The sequence below is a fragment of the Leiobunum rupestre genome, chromosome 1 (genome assembly GCF_980474605.1).
Source record: "Leiobunum rupestre chromosome 1, qqLeiRupe1.1.hap1, whole genome shotgun sequence".
Taxonomy (NCBI): domain Eukaryota; kingdom Metazoa; phylum Arthropoda; class Arachnida; order Opiliones; family Sclerosomatidae; genus Leiobunum; species Leiobunum rupestre.
Genome location: NC_143384.1, coordinates 83,005,833 through 83,027,827, shown reverse-complemented (window position 1 = coordinate 83,027,827; position 21,995 = coordinate 83,005,833). Strand labels below are relative to the sequence as shown.

Below are 21,995 nucleotides of genomic sequence, written 5' to 3'. Positions count from 1 at the left end.
CAATTCAAGCCGCCCTGTCGAAGCCCGATAAAAGCAAGATTCCTACTCGATCGATGAAACTGCACTGGAGCTAAGAACAATTGCAACTTTTCTCGAAAGCACTTCGCTTTATACGGCGCGGCGGGGAAGTGAAATTGCAATGATCTTACACGTCGTCACGAGAAATTTTGAATATGACTGTCGACAAAAGAGACGCGGTGGATTCACTCTGAAAATAGAAAAATATATCACGATATATGTATATTTGAGACGGATTTATCTCGATATTTCCACGTATACAAAGTGTCAAAATTTGCTCATCTCATATCAGGATGTATATTTGAAACGCATTTCTTTTAATATTTACTGGGTGTCTTAAAGATATTTTCGAATACATGTATAGAAGGAATTTTTCCCAACTAGTAATATTTTTTAATAAAAATGCATTTTGGGTTTTTAAAATGTTTTCCCCACCTCTATAGGTACTAAAATACAAATAGCAATGCATAATTTGTAGAATGTAATTTTTTTCTTCAATTGAAGATATTTGAAAAAAAATATTCTCCAAATTTGGCATTTGAAACTTTTAGAGTAATAAAAATTGTTTATTTTATTTTTATACTGTTTTTGGGGATATTTATAATATGATCTACAAATAGTCTTGGAAACGTTTACTGTGACTATAATATTTTATACTGTAATTGGAAATATATGAAAATCAACCATATACTTAAAATTTGTCTTAGAAACTTTCAGTTTAAAGAATTTTTTGTATTGTTGTTTGAAAAAAATTTAATTTTAATATCGAATGAAGATTTTTTTTGATATTCGTAGGTTGGTCGTGGGTGGTGGCAACCAGCGAATACCCTTAAGAATAAATAAATAATCAGCTAGGCTAGTACCCAAGAAACCACCTTAGGCCCTAGTCATCTAGCGACTTTTGAAGCCTTTAATTCAGGTGGCTGGGTTACAACACGTAGGAGGGTGGTGGCAAGCCCTTCATGCCACGCGAGCCAACAGCTCCCTACACTAACTATTACCGTTAAACTCAGCAAGTTATTTAGTGAAAGGGAAACCGAAGAAATCATTAGCAAACTCAACGGAAAAGGAGTAATTTCGAGTTTTCACCCAGTTTCAGCTAGGAGCAACAAACACAACACCCCCCACAAGGAGAACGCAACCCATCAAAAGTCGTGCAATTTCTTGCGTACAGTTTTCATTGGTTAGACGCTTTAGCGCCTGCTGCCGTCGGAAATCGAAAATTCGGAAATTGTCTTCCCACCGCCCGTAAAACGTTCAGCGTAAAGGTTCATCCAATGAAATTTGTACACAACTCTGCGTTAGCGTGTTTAAAGGCTAGCTGCGTTCTCCTTGTGTTTGTTGCTCCTAGGTGTCAGAAACTGGGATCGAACCTGGCTCCTTTTGCTGCGAGGTGAAAGCTCGAACCACCCTGTATATTTTTGTCCCCTACACAAAATATTTTTGTAACTTTTTTCTCCGAAAATTGGAGAGAATTTTGAAGTTTGAAGTATTTGCAAGAGGGGTAGAATGGAATTTTGAAGAGCCGGTTTAGCCACTCCGAATAAAAAGAACCAGCCTGGAAGTCGGCTTCCCACTCATTCCGAATCGTTGATTCGTGAGATCGGTCTCGGGACCCTCCGTGTTAGGCTTATTCCTCATCGCCGCGGCCTTGATGTGATTTGTTTCCGTCTCAGCCCAACGCCTTTTCCTCGTTGCAGGCTCAGTCGATATTGCCTCTGCAGATGCTTCCTTTATTTTGTTCCGTTTCCCTTCATTTTATTTGGCTGTAATGTAATGAATTACACCTTTTGTAAGCGGGTGTTGTAGCTATTTCGTCGATTAAGCTCTTTTTATCCCAAATATTATTTATAACTAGTTGGGGTAGCCGATTTTTCCCGGGGAAATTGGCCTATTTGTATAACCAAGGAAAACGCTCCAGTGAGTTAAGAAACTCGGTTTTGGCTAAGATCAAAGTGTAGTATCTTGTAAACAGGGGATATACATAATTATTAAATTAATTCAATTAATTAAAGTGGTTTTGCTGACCGTAACCGTCGAAAACCACAGTCAGTGTACCATGAGATAGTATATCGGCTGATGAAAATTTTATGCTAAGGCATTGTGTATGACCGTCAAGATCGGACCCCGTAAACCAATTCCTGGACCCAACATAACTTATTACTAACCAGTTAGTTAAAAACTAAAATTTAGGGCGAAAACCGCATCAAACAATATTGAGCAGTTAATTTTTATATAGAATAAAGCAATTTCAGGAAATTGAAAAGCGCGCGTCGGCCGCGACACCTGGTGAAAAATCGGCGATGCAGAAAAACAACATAAAAGCGCGCGCTGCTGAAGACGCGAAAGATTTGGTTTTATTTTGCATGCGCGACGCGTTTCAGTTATACGAGACCTAATCGTAAATTGCGCGATTTCAAAAGTTAGGATAGTTCGCAAATCGCTCACTAAGGTCATGCTGGTGCTGGCGATACACCTTAAGATGGGGGCGAAAATTCAAACCCAATATACTTGACGATATTTTGCGTTTCAACTTTTTGGGCAAAAACTATTTTTTCAAGACAAAATAAGGTACGTGTGAGTATATTGAACGTCTTGTTGATCTTTTGATACGGAAATAAGGCGATAATTGGAAAAGCTTGGCCGTTCCCCTTTGAAGAAACTTGGAAGAAGAGCCCAAACCCGAGCCCCACGGTCTGCACGGGCCGCGGTAGTGTCCGAGCTACAATTCGCTTCTGTGGTTTGTTTCCTGTGACAAACAGCGCTGTATCTTTTCGTTTTTACTGTCGTACATAACGTTAAGACGATTTGGCGGAAGCTGTACTTAGAAGTCATTTGTTTCAAAGCGTTTCTCGTGTTGGCATGTTGCTTTTTTTTGGCTGCTCGGAATAACAATAAGCCCGGGTTAGACCGTAGAAATCTTGCTTAATGCATCGTGTCTAGGCTGGGAAAATATGGACAACAAAATACTCGTCGCGAAACTAAGCTAAGCTGTATTCATTTTTTATCGCGAAAATAATGGTCACTCTTTTAAGGTCTTCTATACTCGCCCTATTTACGGCAAAAGTAATTTTTCAGAATAAACATCTTACTTTGATGTAAATTTTTGGGGTTCATTCTCACTAGACAGTAAATTTACAAACGCCTGGAATTTGGTAATTAAGCGAACATGCAGTTTGGAACTTAAAACGTCTTCTTAAGAAAATAATAATTTGTTAAGTGAACTACACGATTATGAAATATGTTTTGAAATAGATTTGTTTCGTGCTAAAATGAGACACGAAACTTGACGAAACCATTATCACTGTAGTTATGGTTTTTTGTAAATTGGTAGTTATACTTCCAACGGCCAAGTTAGTTTGATCATGTTAATCTTTTAAATTTCCAAATCTAAAGTTTTATCTGATTCTGTATCTGCTATAACTCATCTCACCAGATTCAGTTTATCAAAATGAACAATTAAAATTTTGAAAGAATTTTCATCAGTGGCTATGTAAAATCTATAACTGTGAGGCAACCGAAATCTGAACAGTTTCTGTTTGTCGATTTACAATGAATTCAGATTAATATCGAGTTTAAACTATCTTTTTTTGCAGTTTGACCCAGTACACTCTAGAGAAAAATGATTTTAGTAATGTTGAAATTATCTGACAATCCTGAAATCTGTACGAAAATCAGTTCCAAAATCTTAAAATTAGCTCAAAAACCAGAAATCAGTTCGGAAATTGCGCTCTTAAATCGCAAAATCAGTTTCTGATTTCTGAAATTACTTTCAGATTGAAAATCAGTTAGAAGCGCTAGTTGGCAATACAAATGGTACGGTTCAAATTAACCATTTCAATTGTAATTTTCTAACTCAACAGTCAGATGGTCGATTTTTTCAATATATCTAAGATGACCTAAGTATACAGTTTTTCCATAGATATGAATATTATAAATGAAATAATGACCCAACATTGAGATATTTTAATTTAACTGCATACGAGAGTGTGTTTCAGAAAGGTTCACTGTTTAATTAGTACAGTTTGCAACACAAATCATAATGTTTAAAATCTAATAAAGCACTATATAGCAGAAGTCTACAGCAAATATGAAAGCGGTTTTCAAACACCACCACCTACAATGGCGAATATAGGGAGTTTGTAATGGGTGCGAGGACATTTTTATTAACAAGGCCACGTTAATTAAAGGCACTAAAAAAGGCATTATAAAAAAGTACTATATTAGTAAATGTAACATAACCGGTTTATCCGCGGTCAGGTATCCAACGGGGCCCAAATAAATCAGTAAACCGTATTATCCGCTAATTAACTCTCAGTGTATGGTGTCCCGAAGGCCTGACCTATTGTTAATAGAGTTACTAGAGCGAAACACCATTCCGTCAATTGTAAAGCTGAGATTGCTAATTATTCCACACTTTTTTCATTAATTCTTATTAACTTAATAAATTAACCTCAAATACTTGTAGAAGAAACATCAAGATTCATTTCTTTTGGCCAAGGATAATTGATTTACAAAAAACGGTAGACACAATACTTATAACTAAATTAACGCCGAGCGCGAAACGTTTTATAAAATAAAATCAAAAATATATATAACTAAAAACAAGTTTTTATTTACAATAAACTAAATGAAAATATTACGACGGATACTTCGTATTTTAAAACAATTTTATTAAATCAAAAGTTAATTACATTGCGGGCTTTCAAGCGACGGAATTGACTGAAAAATTAATTCTGATTAATTTCTACAGTTAAAAATTTAAGAAAATATCAAAACATTTTTCTTATCGTTGATTTGTTTTTAATATCGTAAATTTTTAACTACCCCTAGTTTTTATACAAATTTTACCCTTATCTAAATTTAATTCAGTAAATTTTATTAATACCTATATCTTCTTAAAATATTTCTTGGTTATTGAGATCTGTTCTGCCAATACCTTACCTTTATCATATAATTTTACATATTTTTATTATTTAATTTAACTTTTGAAAATCCCTTCTAAAAGAGACAAAACATTAGCAAATATATTATTAACGTTGCTTGTTAAATATTATCAAGTGCACAAATATATAAGAGTATGAAACAGATGGGGCATTTGGTATGTCATACTCATTCATTCATTTTGATTAAAAACTTGTAGAGGTAAACGGCAGGAATCCATACTTCTACTTGGAATGCTTATCCTACCGTATCGCGTATGGTAAGATCACTCTGACGGCTTTGGCCCCGCCTATGAGAAAAAAAAATCCCCTCTGCGCGTGCTCCCCTCTCACATTGTTGTAGAACACGCTGGCCTACCACCAGGATATTTGCGCGGCGGGAAGTAAACTTAAAGGAGACGAAAATCTGCCGCGATAAGCATTCCAAGTAGAGGCATGGATTCCTGGTATACGGTAATAGTGAGTGTAGGGAGCTGTTTGCTCACGTGGCATGAAGGGCTTGCCGCCACCCTCCTACGCATTGTAATCCGGCCACCTGTTTAAAGGCATTAAAAGTCGCTCGATGACTTGGGCGCAGCTTAGCTGATCATTAGCAGTTAACAAAAAAAAGTTCAGTAAACAAAGATAAATATTTTCGAACCTGATCTGGTAAGCCACTAAGTAGTAATAACTTAAAATATATTAATTAATTTGGCAAACATTAGATCAATTTGTAGGTACCAATCTTTATTTTCGGTGCATGTGAAAGATTTTATCGACAGCGTTGCCGTAGTACCTGAAAATCGTGGAAAACCTGGAAATTTTAAAATGGGTCAAAATGTTAGACAATTAATTTTGGTTACAAATATAAAACGTGTACTTAAATATGTGTTAAAAATTGGAAATGTTAGGACATAAAGAACAAACTGAAAATTTCTTCTTTAAAAAAGACAACTTTAATTCAATGTTTTTAAAAGAAAAATTTCAATTTATCTTACCTTCAATACTTACAGCATTCATCTTTCCCTCAAAGCAGATACTACACTTATCGCTAATACGATTCAACTTAAAAATAGGAAATTGAACATCAAATATCTCCGTGGACATTTAGAAACAATATTTTCAAAATATTGTGTATATTCCTCTTGAAGCTGACCCGGCTTCTAGGAAATAGCCTCTAACAGTTACAAGGGTCAAAAGGAGAATTTTGCTACAGTCCGTTTTCAATTAAGACCTTAATCTAACTTCACGCCGTCATTCGCGTTGTCGGTTATAGATGAACGACATTTACCCGGTACTTCTTTCAAAGGCTAGACGACCCTCTACCGTCGAAGCGTTTATTCTCAGGTGACGTTAACTCGTTGTGCAGTTTTGAGATATTTCTCTAAGGAGTCGTTTTATGGATTTCCTTTTGAGGGAAGTTTTCAATAGGGGGCGCTAGTAACGAAACAGGAGCTTCCCGGCGTCTTCCAATTCCGCGCGTAATTTCCGCTCCGTCAGGCCAAAATGTTTCGGCCGTTGGATTTTCTTTTACAGTCCCTCTGGTGGCCGCGCGCCGAAACGGCTATACCGAATTATTGGGCGCCGTTTTCATTTTATTATCCCGGCAGTGCTGCCGGCTCCGATTCTATTTCTAATGAGACGTTTTCCCGGACGCAAGGAAGCGATTCTTTCGACATCTGTCGGCGAAAATGAGAACCAAAAGACCGATAGTAGCCGAAGGGGTCTCACATTAAGAAACCGAATGTACGGGTTGAGATTTACCTGGGTTTGCGAATTTTTTTATAATTCTACTGTATTTTTGATAAAAAATCCACGTATTTGTAATTTTTGCTGAATTTATTAAACTTTCTGGAGGATTTGTATATTTTTTAAAAAATCTACGTATTCCTAGGAATTTGTTCCGAGAATAGGCGGTTAAATCATGGGCCAAATAATGATAAATCCAGGACATGAAAAACCCGTCCAACAGCGCTAACACCCGACCACTATTGCCCCCTATTGGGAAAAATGCGCGATCGCGGACCCACGTCATTTTGGGGGCAAATTTTTTAGGGGCAGTTTTCAAAAATAATACACGTGGTCGTCGTAGTAAATATCCTGGAATATTTATTCACGGTTATCATATCTACGTGTGGTTATTAATGTAAGTATTTTTTTTACGTACTAGGTTCATAATTAATATAATATATATAATTATATAATATTAAACATATACTTTCCTAGCATCGTTAACATTAATCTAAAAATGAGGAGCCAATATGGCAGGATTTTCGAATTACAACCGCCACTTATTTCCGAATTTCGACTTAGTCAACACAAGATGGCGTTCGGGAAACCGGAAATTTCTGCTTGATTTTGCTCCCAATTTTTTTTATTTGCACCGTTTCCCCGCCTACTAAAATGGCCGCCCGTTACTTTTGGTGGACGACCGATTTAGTACGTATGAAGGTACCAGAGTCATGTCCTGGATTTATCATTATTTGGCCCATGGTTAAATAAACCCCTCTCTGACTGTCTTGCCCCTCTGTTGAAAAATGCTGCCAGATCTATGCATAGAAAATTCTCAGCTTTGGCAGTATAAAGAGAAACCATAGACAAACCAGTTATATGTCCAGTCGCAGCGGCACAAACTCTATAATCGGCTATGTATGATCTTTTATTTAAAGGACTATTTGGTGAATTTGTGGATATTCATTGTAATATGTAAATTTTTCCCAGGATTTAAAAAATCAACGTTTTTGTATTTTAAATGAATTTATGGATTCTGTAGACTTTTTACGACGGATTAAGTGGATTTGTTAAAAATCCAGGATTTTATAAATTCTTGAAAATATTTGGAGGATTTTTCGTTTATTCTGGATTTTTCCGGTCTACGGAATTTTTCTGAATGTCGGACCCCTCGCAACGTGCTGCAGCTTCGATCTTCCAGCCACCCCTTCCTGTTCGCCCAGTAACTTTTGGTTTTTCTTTTATTGCGCTTCGAAAAGAGATTGCAATTGTGACAATTGAAAAATTGAACCCACTTTTATTCGCGATACGCTATTGGCCGTTGTTGTTGCTGTTGTTTGGTGTAGTTTCGAGCCATTCTTTGGATAAAATTCAAACTGCTTTTTAAGTTTTTATCGCTTGTAGCGGATGTAAATGAACGCTAAAACGGAACCAGGTTACCGAGAACAACTAACTAAGTAAGGCGAGATGATCTACTACTTATGATCCCGCCGATTAACCATTTCTTGGCGCTCTCCATTGATGGGAAAATAAAATTAAGATTACAGTTAGCATAAAATATTAACTATAATATGAATTTAGCATAAAATATTAACTATAATATTAACTATAATAATAACTTTAATATGCATTTAGCATAAAATATTAACTTTTATATGCATTTAGCATAAACTATTAACTATAATATTAACTTTAATAAGTGCATTTCACATAATGTATTAACTTCAATAAGTACATTTCATATAATATATTAACTTTAATAAGTGCATTTCGTATATATTAACTTTTAATAAATGCATTTCATATATATTAACTTTTAATAAGTGCATGAAATATATTAACTTTTATAGGTGCATGAAATATGTTAACTTTTATAAGTGCATGAAATATAAAATATTAACTGTAATATAAAATAAAATATTAACTGTAATATAAAATAAAATATATAACTGTAATATAAAATAATATCAAATATTAATCGTGATATAAAATAATATCAAATATTAATCGTGATATAAAATAATATCAAATATTAATCGTGATATAAAATAATATCAAATATTAATCGTGATATAAAATAATATAAAATATTAACTGGGTGAAAATCCGGAACCACTAGATCTGCGTAGAGTTTGTAAGTTCTCTCCCCATCGGTTAAAGAGGTTTTTCCCCGAGATCTTCGGTTTCCCCTTCCCATAAAAACTTGCTGAGGTTAACGGTAATAGTAAGTGTAGGGAGCTGACGGTTGGCTCGCGTGGCATGAAGAGCTTGCCACCACCCTTCTACGCATTGTAACCCGGCAACCTGTTACTTGATCATGCACCAGCAACATTGCTTAAGTTGTCGAAGGTGCCTTGGGTATTAGCTCTATTAAAAAAAAAATAAATAAATAAATAAATATATATATATATATATATATATATATATATATAATATAAAATATTAACTGTAATATAAAATAATTTAAAATATTAACTGTAATATAAAATAATTTAAAATATTAACTGTAATATAAAATAATTTAAAATATTAACTGTCATATAAAATAATTTAAAATATTAACTGTCATATAAAATAATTTAAAATATTAACTGTCATATAAAATAATTTAAAATATTAACTGTCATATAAAATAATTTAAAATATTAACTGTCATATAAAATAATTTAAAATATTAACTGTCATATAAAATAATTTAAAATATTAACTGTCATATAAAATAATTTAAAATATTAACTGTCATATAAAATAATTTAAAATATTAACTGTCATATAAAATAATTTAAAATATTAACTGTCATATAAAATAATTTAAAATATTAACTGTCATATAAAATAATTTAAAATATTAACTGTCATATAAAATAATTTAAAATATTAACTGTCATATAAAATAATTTAAAATATTAACTGTCATATAAAATAATTTAAAATATTAACTGTCATATAAAATAATTTAAAATATTAACTGTCATATAAAATAATTTAAAATATTAACTGTCATATAAAATAATTTAAAATATTAACTGTCATATAAAATAATTTAAAATATTAACTGTCATATAAAATAATTTAAAATATTAACTGTCATATAAAATAATTTAAAATATTAACTGTCATATAAAATAATTTAAAATATTAACTGTCATATAAAATAATTTAAAATATTAACTGTCATATAAAATAATTTAAAATATTAACTGTCATATAAAATAATTTAAAATATTAACTGTCATATAAAATAATTTAAAATATTAACTGTCATATAAAATAATTTAAAATATTAACTGTCATATAAAATAATTTAAAATATTAACTGTCATATAAAATAATTTAAAATATTAACTGTCATATAAAATAATTTAAAATATTAACTGTCATATAAAATAATTTAAAATATTAACTGTCATATAAAATAATTTAAAATATTAACTGTCATATAAAATAATTTAAAATATTAACTGTCATATAAAATAATTTAAAATATTAACTGTCATATAAAATAATTTAAAATATTAACTGTCATATAAAATAATTTAAAATATTAACTGTCATATAAAATAATTTAAAATATTAACTGTCATATAAAATAATTTAAAATATTAACTGTCATATAAAATAATTTAAAATATTAACTGTCATATAAAATAATTTAAAATATTAACTGTCATATAAAATAATTTAAAATATTAACTGTCATATAAAATAATTTAAAATATTAACTGTCATATAAAATAATTTAAAATATTAACTGTAATATAAAATAATTTAAAATATTAACTGTAATATAAAATAATTTAAAATATTAACTGTAATATAAAATAATTTAAAATATTAACTGTAATATAAAATAATTTAAAATATTAACTGTAATATAAAATAATTTAAAATATTAACTGTAATATAAAATAATTTAAAATATTAACTGTAATATAAAATAATTTAAAATATTAACTGTAATATAAATTTTATATAAAAGATCAATATTAATGTAATTATGTATTTATGCGTTATGGATAAAAGATATTTTTTCCATACTACGTTAATTTTTGAAATTTTGGCCGTAACGTTACTGCCACGCCCACTGGCAGGCTTTCTTTGCTTATTTATGGCGGTTTAAAATTACCCAGAACTCCGGATGGTAATTTTGGCGCTAAACGAAAGGGCTGGATGTCAGCGTCAAACTCGTTGTAAACATTTTTTAATGAAAATTTATATTTACCAAGAGATCCGAAATAATTTATTTCCGCTGAATATTCTTAATCCTTAAATAAGGAAGAAAATAATCTCCTTATCTTGACCGACTCGACGTCCAAGTTAAGCCAGCTGGTATTAAACAAAAATTCAGTCCATTTACTAGAGAGGTTCAGTGATGGGCGCGCTCGTATCTTTGGATACTTTTAGGATACGAGATGATACTTTATCCGAAAAAAAAAAATAAAATTATACGATTTTGATATGATCTTCTACATTGCAAAATGATCGCGATAGAATTTTGAAGGAAATAAATCGGGAGCGAACTATATTTGAAAAGATTCTTCTCTTACCTAGCCTAGCGAAAAAAAGAGCGGAATAGAGCTAGTGCTTCCATTTGTTGTATTAGAAATTACATGATAGATTTTTTCTGGTTTCTCTTTAATTTTTTTTTGTATTTGAGAGGAAATATTTTAGCGCCATCTAGATATGCCGATATACACTATTTAAGCGGCGAACCTATCTCACGTGATACTGAAATATAGCCAAACCCGAAACACTGTTAAGTGATAGAAGGGATAGGAGCGGTCAAAGGTCGCACAGTTTTTATCGCTGTTTTTTAACGTAGCGGTGGGGGTGGGGGGGGGCGAATAGGCGAAGGCAGGGGGGGGGGGCGGAAAGCGGAGACTTTGATTCTGCGCCGCGCAGCCTGAAAGGCGATTTCAAAACTAAAACCAAAACTCCCAAAAGTTATTTTTCCCACCGTCCCACGCAGACGCCGCTAGAGTCATGTGTGTTGCAAACTGGCGGTGTGGGCTGTGGCGATGCAATAGCTTTATTTATTTTCCATAATTTGGTTTTTGAAAATACTAAAATTAAAATCGATTCTAATCCATAAAATCAAAATCAAATGTTGAAGCATTTACTACTGAATCAATAATCAAAAGATAAAAATTGAAATATTCATTTTAATACTTAGAACTTTTGATATGAAAAAAATTTGATTCTACTTTATCGTGGAACGTTTTTGAAATATTTTGAAATATACGTTTCATAATAATTAAAACTAAAGAATTATTTGAAATGATACTTATCCAAATCATTAAAGATTTCTATTGATATTTTTCAGGCAAGGGCAAAAAAGAATTGAAATTAATTGAAACTCATATCTTTAAAGAAATTTGAAAGATCGTGAAAAAATCAAAGGGCCAAAACTAAATAAAATGAAAGATTGTGAATGATTTTGTCGCCATCTTTGCTCAAAAATATCAAAAATAAAATGATATTTTATAGAAATTTCAGAGGGAAAAATTGATAGGATAGTATAGCTGCTGCCATCTATGTAAAAAGATACGAAAAAGATAGATAGAAATTTTTTTGTGCATCACTGGAGAGGTTTAGCAAAGGGCTCTAGAAGTTTTAACAACAACGTCGAGAGTACCTAGACGTTCGAGGATAAACATGACTTACAAATCAGTTCACCGGCTAGCTCAATCAAGTACGTTTGCAATCGAATTTTAACAAATTGCACACCTTTGGCTAATCCAGGGTACACGAAGAATTAAAAACGTCGTTTGAACAATACTAAAATAGGCGAAATACAATTATTTATTTCTTCGTGTGCCCGGCTGTACCGCAAATGTCTCTCTTTGTAGACTTGTACGTATTTCGTCAAATTGGTCTTAATTGTACAAGGCCTAGGAGTAGTTACACTTTTAAACAAGTATGCTGCTTGATAAATAATAAGTTGTCATAACTCTGTCTTGGTTGAGTTGGAAAATTATAATTATCACTATTTTTATTTAAAAATATATATAAATTTATTACAACAGAAATTTGGCGTCGTCTTAAAGTGGTTTAATATTCGACTCCGAAGTACAAACAGGAAAGCATTGTTGCCAGATTGAAAATCGTATCCAGGCCGAAAAATTCTCGATTATCCTGGAAAATTATCGCACATTTCTTTTTGGCGTTAAATTTGAATTTATAAATGCGTTGAATTTAGATGATTTCTTTGAAAGCACTACAAGAGTTTTATTTCAGGGAAATAAACAAAATGCCTATTATGATTATTAACTGAACTTAATATGTTTAAAAATGTTTAAAAAAAAATTGGTAACAGCTAGGAGTAATAAACTCACTCTCAGGACTACGCAGCACGATCGGCAGAAAATATATAGCATTCATTTTTAAGTAGAAGTTAAATAAATTAAAGATACAATTTAAACCGCTCGTAGGTTTTTCAAAAAATCTTAAAATCATCGTACATTATCGTACGTTGAGGAAGAATTATCGAAATAATGGTACGATATCGTACGCCATGAAAATTATAGTACGCATTAAAAATGCCGATGAAATTATCGCACTTTACGATAATTATCGTATGTCTGGCAACGCTGCGGGAAAGTGAAACGTTTAATATGTTCACGTGACTTCTAGGGTGCTCTGCTTAACCTCTTCTACTATCCCGGATGTCGTAAGAGGGGACGAAGGACCCGCATTAATTGGCCTCGGGTACCTCTCAAGGCAAAGGAAAGGTAAGAGGGTTGGCCGCGATGACATTTGCAAATCCGGGATGGTCTCTGTTTATGGGCGCCGACAGCCCGTCAGGACCCGCGTCCCAATTTCGGGGTTTGAGCTGGAAGACGTTAAATTAACTTATAATTACTTTATCTTCGCCTGGTGAGCGCGCCACTTTCTATAGACATTCCAAAGAATCTTTTAGAGTGATAGCTTTTCTACAAATGGATATTTCTATAGATATTTTTTGAGATTTAGATTACTAATACTGTCTTCTAATATTTTTTGAGATTTTTTCCAATGTTTTTCAATATTTTTTAATTTTTCTCAACTATTTCCGATATTTCACTAATATTTTCGATTTTCGATATTTCAGTAATATTTCCAGCACTCCTCAAATATTTCCGATATTTCTTAAATGTTTAAGATTTTTCCAATATTTCTCAAATATTTTGAGTATTTCTCAAAAATTTCCAATTTTCTACATTTTTTCCGATACTTGACTAATATTTCCGATATTTCCAATATTTCTCAGACGTTTACGTTATTTTTCCAATGTTTCCCTTATTTCACAAATATTTCCGATATTGGTAATATATTTCCAACAGTTTCAATATCTTTAAAATGTTCCAAATATTTCCTATATTCCTAAAATATCAAAATAAATATTTCTGCCAATTTCCTTCAATTTCTAATTAATCTAATTTTTCCAATATTTCTGGATTTGCAAAAATAATAATTTCGATTTCTCGAAACTCTTAAGTGGCTTACCATTAATTATATTTTGAGTTCTTAAAAGATTATTGAAATTTCTTTGGAGTGCATTAGTACGAGATTTACACACTTCCGGGACCAAATTCCAGGAGAGATTAGAAACATTTGAAATCAAAAGGGGAATTGTTTACGTTATTTCTCCAAAAATTTCATTTCTAGAAGAGATATTTTAGGATAGAAGAAAAATATAAACTAAGTTTCTTTATTATTTTGAAGTATGCGCGGTAATAATTCATCTCGGCTTTTTGGAAACTGTATTTTTCTCTCCTTTATGCGCAGCTTTGCTCCCAAACGAAAGAAGGGAAAATGTTGGGGCTTTTTCGAAATTTTATTCAATTACATTCCTTTTAATTAAAGAAACTTTCAGGAGACTTTTCGCTTTTCCAAAATGACTTTGTAGCTTGATAAATGGAAAACTTTGGTCATTGTGTCTAACGGAAAAACACATGCGTTAGAAATAGGCCTTGACCGCTTTTTGGGAATTTGTAAAAATTAAGACATAAAAACTATTTTCAAACCAAGCAATTTATTAAAATTAGGATTTTCAATCAACTTAATTTAGCATTACCATCTAACGCAATGGTAAGTTACCATCTACCGCAATTTTTAGTTACCATCTACCGCAATGGTAACTTTCTACCTACCGCAAAATGTAACTTACCAGCTACCGCAATGGTAATTTTCCAGCTACCGCAAAAGATAATTTACCATCTACCGCAAGGGGTAATTTTCCATCTACCGCAATGGTAACTTACCATCTACCGCAATGGTAACTTACCATCTATCGCAATGGTAACTTACCATCTACCCCAAAGGTAATTTGCCATCTACCGCAATGGTAACTTTCTATCTACCGCAATGGTAACTTGCTATCTACCGCAAAAGATAATTTACCATCTACCGCAATGGTAACTTTCTATCTACTGCAATGGTAACTTACCATCTACCCCAAAGGTAATTTACCATCTACCGCAATGGTAACTTTCTATCTACCGCAAAAGATAATTTACCATCTACCGCAATGGTAACTTTCTATCTACTGCAATGGTAACTTACCATCTACCCCAAAGGTAATTTGCCATCTACCGCAATGGTAACTTTCTATCTACCGCAATGGTAACTTTCTATCTACCGCAATGGTAACTTGCTATCTACCGCAAAAGATAATTTACCATCTACCGCAATGGTAACTTTCTATCTACTGCAATGGTAACTTACCATCTACCCCAAAGGTAATTTACCATCTACCGCAATGGTAACTTTCTATCTACCGCAATGGTAACTTGCTATCTACCGCAAAAGATAATTTACCATCTACCGCAATGGTAACTTTCTATCTACTGCAATGGTAACTTACCATCTACCCCAAAGGTAATTTACCATCTACCGCAATGGTAACTTTCTATCTACCGCAAAAGATAATTTACCATCTACCGCAATGGTAACTTTCTATCTACTGCAATGGTAACTTACCATCTACCCCAAAGGTAATTTGCCATCTACCGCAATGGTAACTTTCTATCTACCGCAATGGTAACTTGCTATCTACCGCAAAAGATAATTTACCATCTACCGCAATGGTAACTTTCTATCTACTGCAATGGTAACTTACCATCTACCCCAAAGGTAATTTACCATCTACCCCAAAGGTAATTTACCATCTACCGCAATGGTAACTTTCTATCTACCGCAATGGTAACTTGCTATCTACCGCAAAAGATAATTTACCATCTACCGCAATGGTAACTTTCTATCTACTGCAATGGTAACTTACCATCTACCCCAAAGGTAATTTACCATCTACCGCAATGGTAACTTTCTATCTACCGCAAAAGATAATTTACCATCTACCGCAATGGTAACTTTCTATCTACCGCAAAAGATAATTTACCATCTACCGCAATGGTAACTTTCTATCTACTGCAATGGTAACTTACCATCTACCCCAAAGGTAATTTACCATCTACCGCAATGGTAACTTTCTATCTACCGCAATGGTAACTTGCTATCTACTGCAAAAGATAATTTACCATCTACCGCAATGGTAACTTTCTATCTACTGCAATGGTAACTTACCATCTACCCCAAAGGTAATTTACCATCTACCGCAATGGTAACTTTCTATCTACCGCAATGGTAACTTGCAATCTACCGCAAAAGATAATTTACCATCTACCGCAATGGTAACTTTCTATCTACCGCAATGGTAACTTGCAATCTACCGCAAAAGATAATTTACCATCTACCGCAATGGTAACTTTCTATCTACCCCAATGGTAACTTACCATCTACCATAATGGTATAATTAACCAAATTTCGACTAACCACCGCGGTAATTTAGCAAATTACGAATTACCCCATAACAATTTACCAATCGACTGCAATTCAAATGTTTCAACCTACGACTACGATTTTAGCCCTTATTACGCTTTACATTGGCAATTATTTAGATCAATAAGGAACATTTTGAAATTGAGTATCTCGCTTCGGGCACTGTTCTATTAATTAGAATCGCTCATTCGTATTCCATCGCTACCGAGCATGATTCGAACAACAGCGTCACGTGTTTTGTGTTTGTCGACAGCGTCTTTCGGGAATCTATTTATCTATATATATATATATATATATATACAGGGGGTTTCAAAAGGTTATGCAAAAATGTTAAGGAGTTGTAGGGGGTGAGTTGAGAACTATGCCTGTTTTTTTCCCATTTTCCTACGATGAGTTAAAAGAGCGCCAGAGAGCTTCAAAGTGTGGCCTACTATCCCCTGGAGGTAGGCTACAACAAGCGCAAAACCAAGCAGCAGGGAAATGCGAACTTTAAGGTTTGGTTTCGTGTGATAGGTAAAAAGGGACTTTGTAACCAAATCGAGGTAACCAGCGTAAAAAAGTAAACATAAACAGTATTTAAAGTCCCTGCTGCTTGGTTTTGCGCTTGTTGCAGCCTACTCTCAGGGGCTAGTAGGCCACACTTTCAAGCTCTCTGGCGCTCTTTTCACTCATCGTAGGAAAATGGGAAAAAAACCAAGGGGTCGGATATTTACCAAAATCCCGCAAAATCTTTAAACTCCCTCTATGGTAAATTAACATTGAAATCCCAAAATCACTTCAAAAATAATGATAAAATCTCCAAAATCTCTACGAAATCCCGAAATCCCGTACAAAATAATGGCAATAATAATAATAATAATAATAATAATAATAATAATAATAATAATAATAATAATAATAATAATAATAATAATAATCAGCTAGGCTAATACCCAAGGCACCACCTTAGGCCTAAGTCATCCAGCGACTTTTGAAGCCATTTATTCAGGTGGCCGGGTTACAATGCGTAGGAGGGTGGTGGCAAGCCCTGCATGCAACGAGATCGAGCCAACAGCTCTCTACACTAACTATTACCGTTAACCTCGACAAGTTTTTATGGAAGGGGAAACCGAAGAACTCGAAAAAAACAGGCGTACTTCTCAACTCACCCCCTACAACTCCTTAACATTTTTGCATAACCTTTTGAAACACCCTGTATATATATATATCCCGAATTATAATTGAACATAATCAGAGAACGCTCCTACAGCAGCCATCAGGCTAATTTGGGCACAATCGATAATATCGATTGAGGCGGGATATCGGAAGACGGAGCAACGCTGAACCTGCGAGACGAAGTGTCATTAGAACGGGGAACAACGTTTTGGGAGGAAAAACAATTAAGATTAGCGCGTAATCTTAGCTTTAGCCTAATAATGGAGGGACATTGAAAGCGTGCCGTGGGGGGAGGGGTCTGATTGTTTCCCGTTAATGATATTGCCGCCAGCGACTCAGTCATCGCGTCGTTATTTGAGTCCTAAAATGGATTCTTCATTACCGCGGCATCGTCATTAAACCTCGCTCGCTTACTCGTTATCGGCGCGAGGCTCAAGTTCTTCGTCTCCTTCTTTAAAACAGAGTCTCAACTCTTTCAGGTCTAGACTAAGTCTGCCATCTGTTGGTGGAAATGCGTACTATAATACGAAATATCCCAAAATAACAATAACACGTGGAAAATCGGTGTAATAGTTAGTGTAGGGAGCTGTTGGCTAGCGTGGCTTGCAGGGCTGGCCACCACCCTCTTACGCATTGTAACCCGGACACATTAATTAAAGGCTTTAAAAGTCGCTCGATGACTTAGGCCTAAGGTGGTGCCTTGGGTATTAGCATTGCTGATTTATTAATAATATTATTATTATTATTATTATTATTATTACTGACTAAGCAATATAGGCAATAGGCGAAATTATAAAGTCCATGCAGGGGGGCTGAAAAGATGCAAGTCACGTGACTTTGTGGAGAATGGCAACGCCATCTATCCTAAGAATTACGAACTATTATTCATTTTATTTTGCTAATGGCGGTTTAAATTTTGATCGATTCATCTAACTTATCTAATTGTTATTATTGCTTAAAACATCTTGTAATAGAAAGGTGGAAGTTAATTAACTGTCTGCAGTATCTGGAAGGAATATTATTTATTTACCGTCGCACGGCCAACTATGAACAAGAGTTACCGAATCGAAGTTGGCTGTGATATGGTTGTCACGTGATTTTGTTTTCCCATTTTAACAAATTGGTTAAGACCAAATTTACTTTATAGTTTCGCCTATTGCCTCGGGTCCGCAATTTCTAAGGACATGGATTCTTAAAGTAGGGTCTCTTATCTATCATTAAAAAACCGAGTATAAACGTTTGACTATGCTAACGTTGTAAGTGTCCTTCAAACTATATACTCTTATTTCCACATAGAATTATGGTCAAAATTGACTGTAAAAGTGACGACAATTAGAAAACAGTCAATCGCCAATAAGAGCCCCAATTTTCAATAGCGATTGTAGTTTCACCATCTTGTTTGCAAGACAATTATAGTTGCTTGGATCTAGGAGCAACAAACACAAGGAGAACGCAGTTAGCCTTTAAACACACATTGGACGAATCTTTTCGCTGAACGTTCTACGGAAAGGGGAAAGACAATTTATGAATTTTCCCCTTCCGACGGCAGCAGGCGCTAAAGCCAATGAAAAATGTACAAAAAAATGCACGACTTTTGACGGGTTGCGTCATTGAGTTGGGAATAAATAGAGGTACAACTAAATCTGGCTGGCGCGGGACCAATTTCGTTCAATATGGAGACTTTTTCAACTATATCGTTCAACCGTGGCGGCATCTGTCTCTAGTGGTGGCAACTATATTGCAATTGAATTTTTGCGTGAATCATATAACTTTACAAAATATAGATGGCGCTACCGCCTAATTATAAAGATGAATGTCGTACAGTCTTCTCAGAACAGGTCCCGCGTAACCATGGCAACCGAAATCGTAATTGTAATTCTATCAGTATTATTCCCAATTCAATGGGTTGCGTTCTTCTTGTTTGGGGTGCTGTGTTTGTTGCTCCTGGCTTTATCTAAGCTAGGAGCAACAAACACAGCACCCCACCTCTTTTAAGTATTTCGTCTGTTATTAAATTGGATATTAAGTCAAGCATTTGATTTAAAACACCGAAACTTTATTTTTCTGCCACACATAACAGTATTATAAGCCGCGAGAATCGCGACCGAAACCTATCGCTACGCCGTCTTTCGGCGGCCGTCGAAAACATCGGAGGCGTGGCGTATTAGCAGAGATTTTAATCTGTCGAATCGTTAGGGACAAGACACTCTAGCTACATTTTGAGCCAAAAGGCAGGACATAAAAGTACCCCTAACGTTGATTGGCTCGTTTGTAACTTTGACAATAATTATAGTAATTTTTTACAATAAATTTTATAAGGGATATATAATTTAGGTTAAAGTCCACTAACGACGTAAGTAGAGTATAACTTGTCTAATTAAAATATTCAATTATGGCTCTCTGACGACGTGGTTATTTTGAAGTTTAGCTTCCTTTGCCATTAATAGATGGCACCACGTTCTCCAGTAAAGTCGTGTTTTCGAAGAATCGGTTAGATTAATTGCCATCTCTAATAACAAAGGCCTTATCATAATACAGGTGGCAATAATAGAGCCGACAGTTGCTCTAAGTTCCCAGAAGAAGCCACACATTAGGAGTAGCGGAAGACGAAAGATTTAGATCCACAGCCAGGTGTGGTAAAAAAACCGGCGTTTACTAAAAATTAAAAAGCCTGTATGGTTTTATACGCTTGAAACCTCAGTTTTAACCGGTTAAAACAAGGGTCAGACCACCAGTAAAAAATATATATCAGGCCCTAATAAGAGATAATTTCCCAGTGTAGATGCATTAAGAAGACCACACAAAGTAGAAAACACTAAACAAAATCTTATATCAGGCCCTAATATGAATTTGTCCTAGACTGGATGCTTATAGCAGACGATTCAAATTAGAAAGTTTTAGTTTCGTACTTTCATTATTGAATGACTCTTGTTATTCATATTTAATTAGAAGTTAAATATTATTTCGATGGTTTTCACAGCTTTTGAGCTTTAATTAGTGATTTTAAAAAATCTGCTTTACCATGGATTTTTCTTAGTAGGTAAAACCGTATAAAACCACTTTGTTTAATCTGGTCAGGCTGATTCTTGCCAACCTTGTCCACCGCACGTCCGCACGACCGCACCACCTAGACACGTTTGGGTACCGAAGTACCGCGTTATTTCAAATTAAAAATTAAAACGGTTTAACTTCTTAACCCTTCTCCATCTACTTGGAATATTTTGACCGTTGGTGACTTTCCATTGTTCTAATTCTTTAAACCAACTTAAAACTTGTCCAAACTTGAGATCTAAACGTATTAAGTAATTAAATTTAACGACAATATGCTATACGATACATAATTTCTTAGAAATTTTTTTGATCTGTTTTTTAATATTATTATACAGGGTGTTCCAAAAGGTGATGCAAAAATTTGAAGGATTTGTTTTTGGGTGAGTTGAGAAGTATGCCTGTTTTTTTCCCAATTTTCCTACGATGAGTTATAAGAGCGCCAGAGAGCTTCAAAGTGTGGCCTACTAGCCCCTGGAAATAGGCTGAAACAAGCACTAAACCAAGCAGCAGGGACTTTAAATACGGTTTAAGTTTACCTTTTTACACTGGTTACCTCGATTTGTTTACAAAGTCCTTTTTTACCTTTCACACGAACCCAAACCTTAATGTTCGCATTTCCCTGCTGCTTGGTTAGGCGCTTTTTGCAGCCTACTTCCAGGGGCTAGTAGGCCACACTTTGAAGCTCTCTGGCACTCTTTTTTATCATCCTAGGAAAATGGGGAAAAAACAGGCAAGGTTTTCTACTCACCCCCTACAACTCCTTCAAATTTTTGCATACACTTTTGAAACACCCTGTATACATCAAATGAACAGAAATAATAAATGAAGGGAATAAGGTTTACTAATTAGAACACTTATTTAATTGGAGTTCGACAAATAAAGTGATTGGTTTGTTTTGTTTCTTTGCAGTCACGTGTCTGATAAGCCCATCGGGAAGAAGCGTCCGTCACTCGCCCTGCCAGCGCCACTGTTGAGGGCCAAAACCCTGCCTGCCATCATCAGCCCCACTCTGGGAATACTTCAGGTTGGTACGCTTCAGCCAGGGTTGCCTGGAATTCCTGGAAAAGTCAGGGAATTTGAATATGGTTATTATTATCAGGGAAATGTCAGGGAATTTTGAAAATTAGTCTAAAAATCAGGGAAAAGTCAGGGAATTTTAAAAATTAGTCTAAAAATCAGGGAAAAGTCAGGGAATTTTAAAAGTTAGGTTAAAAATCCGGGAAAGGCAGGGAATTTAATTTTGGTGGCAAATAAGAAACTTTTACTAAAATATTGGTTACAATATACAATACCTTGACA

General features: G+C 34.2%; 1 protein-coding gene across 1 annotated transcript in view; it reads left to right on the top strand.

The window, feature by feature from the left end:
- wake (ankyrin repeat and fibronectin type III domain containing protein wide awake) overlaps positions 1 to 21,995 on the top strand; it is a 198,867-nt gene that overhangs the window by 119,464 nt on the left and 57,408 nt on the right. Inside the window, exon 2 of the mRNA XM_090167770.1 lies at positions 21,606 to 21,720. Coding sequence (XP_090023896.1) covers positions 21,606 to 21,720 — 115 coding nt within the window. The remainder of the gene's footprint in view (positions 1 to 21,605; positions 21,721 to 21,995) is intronic.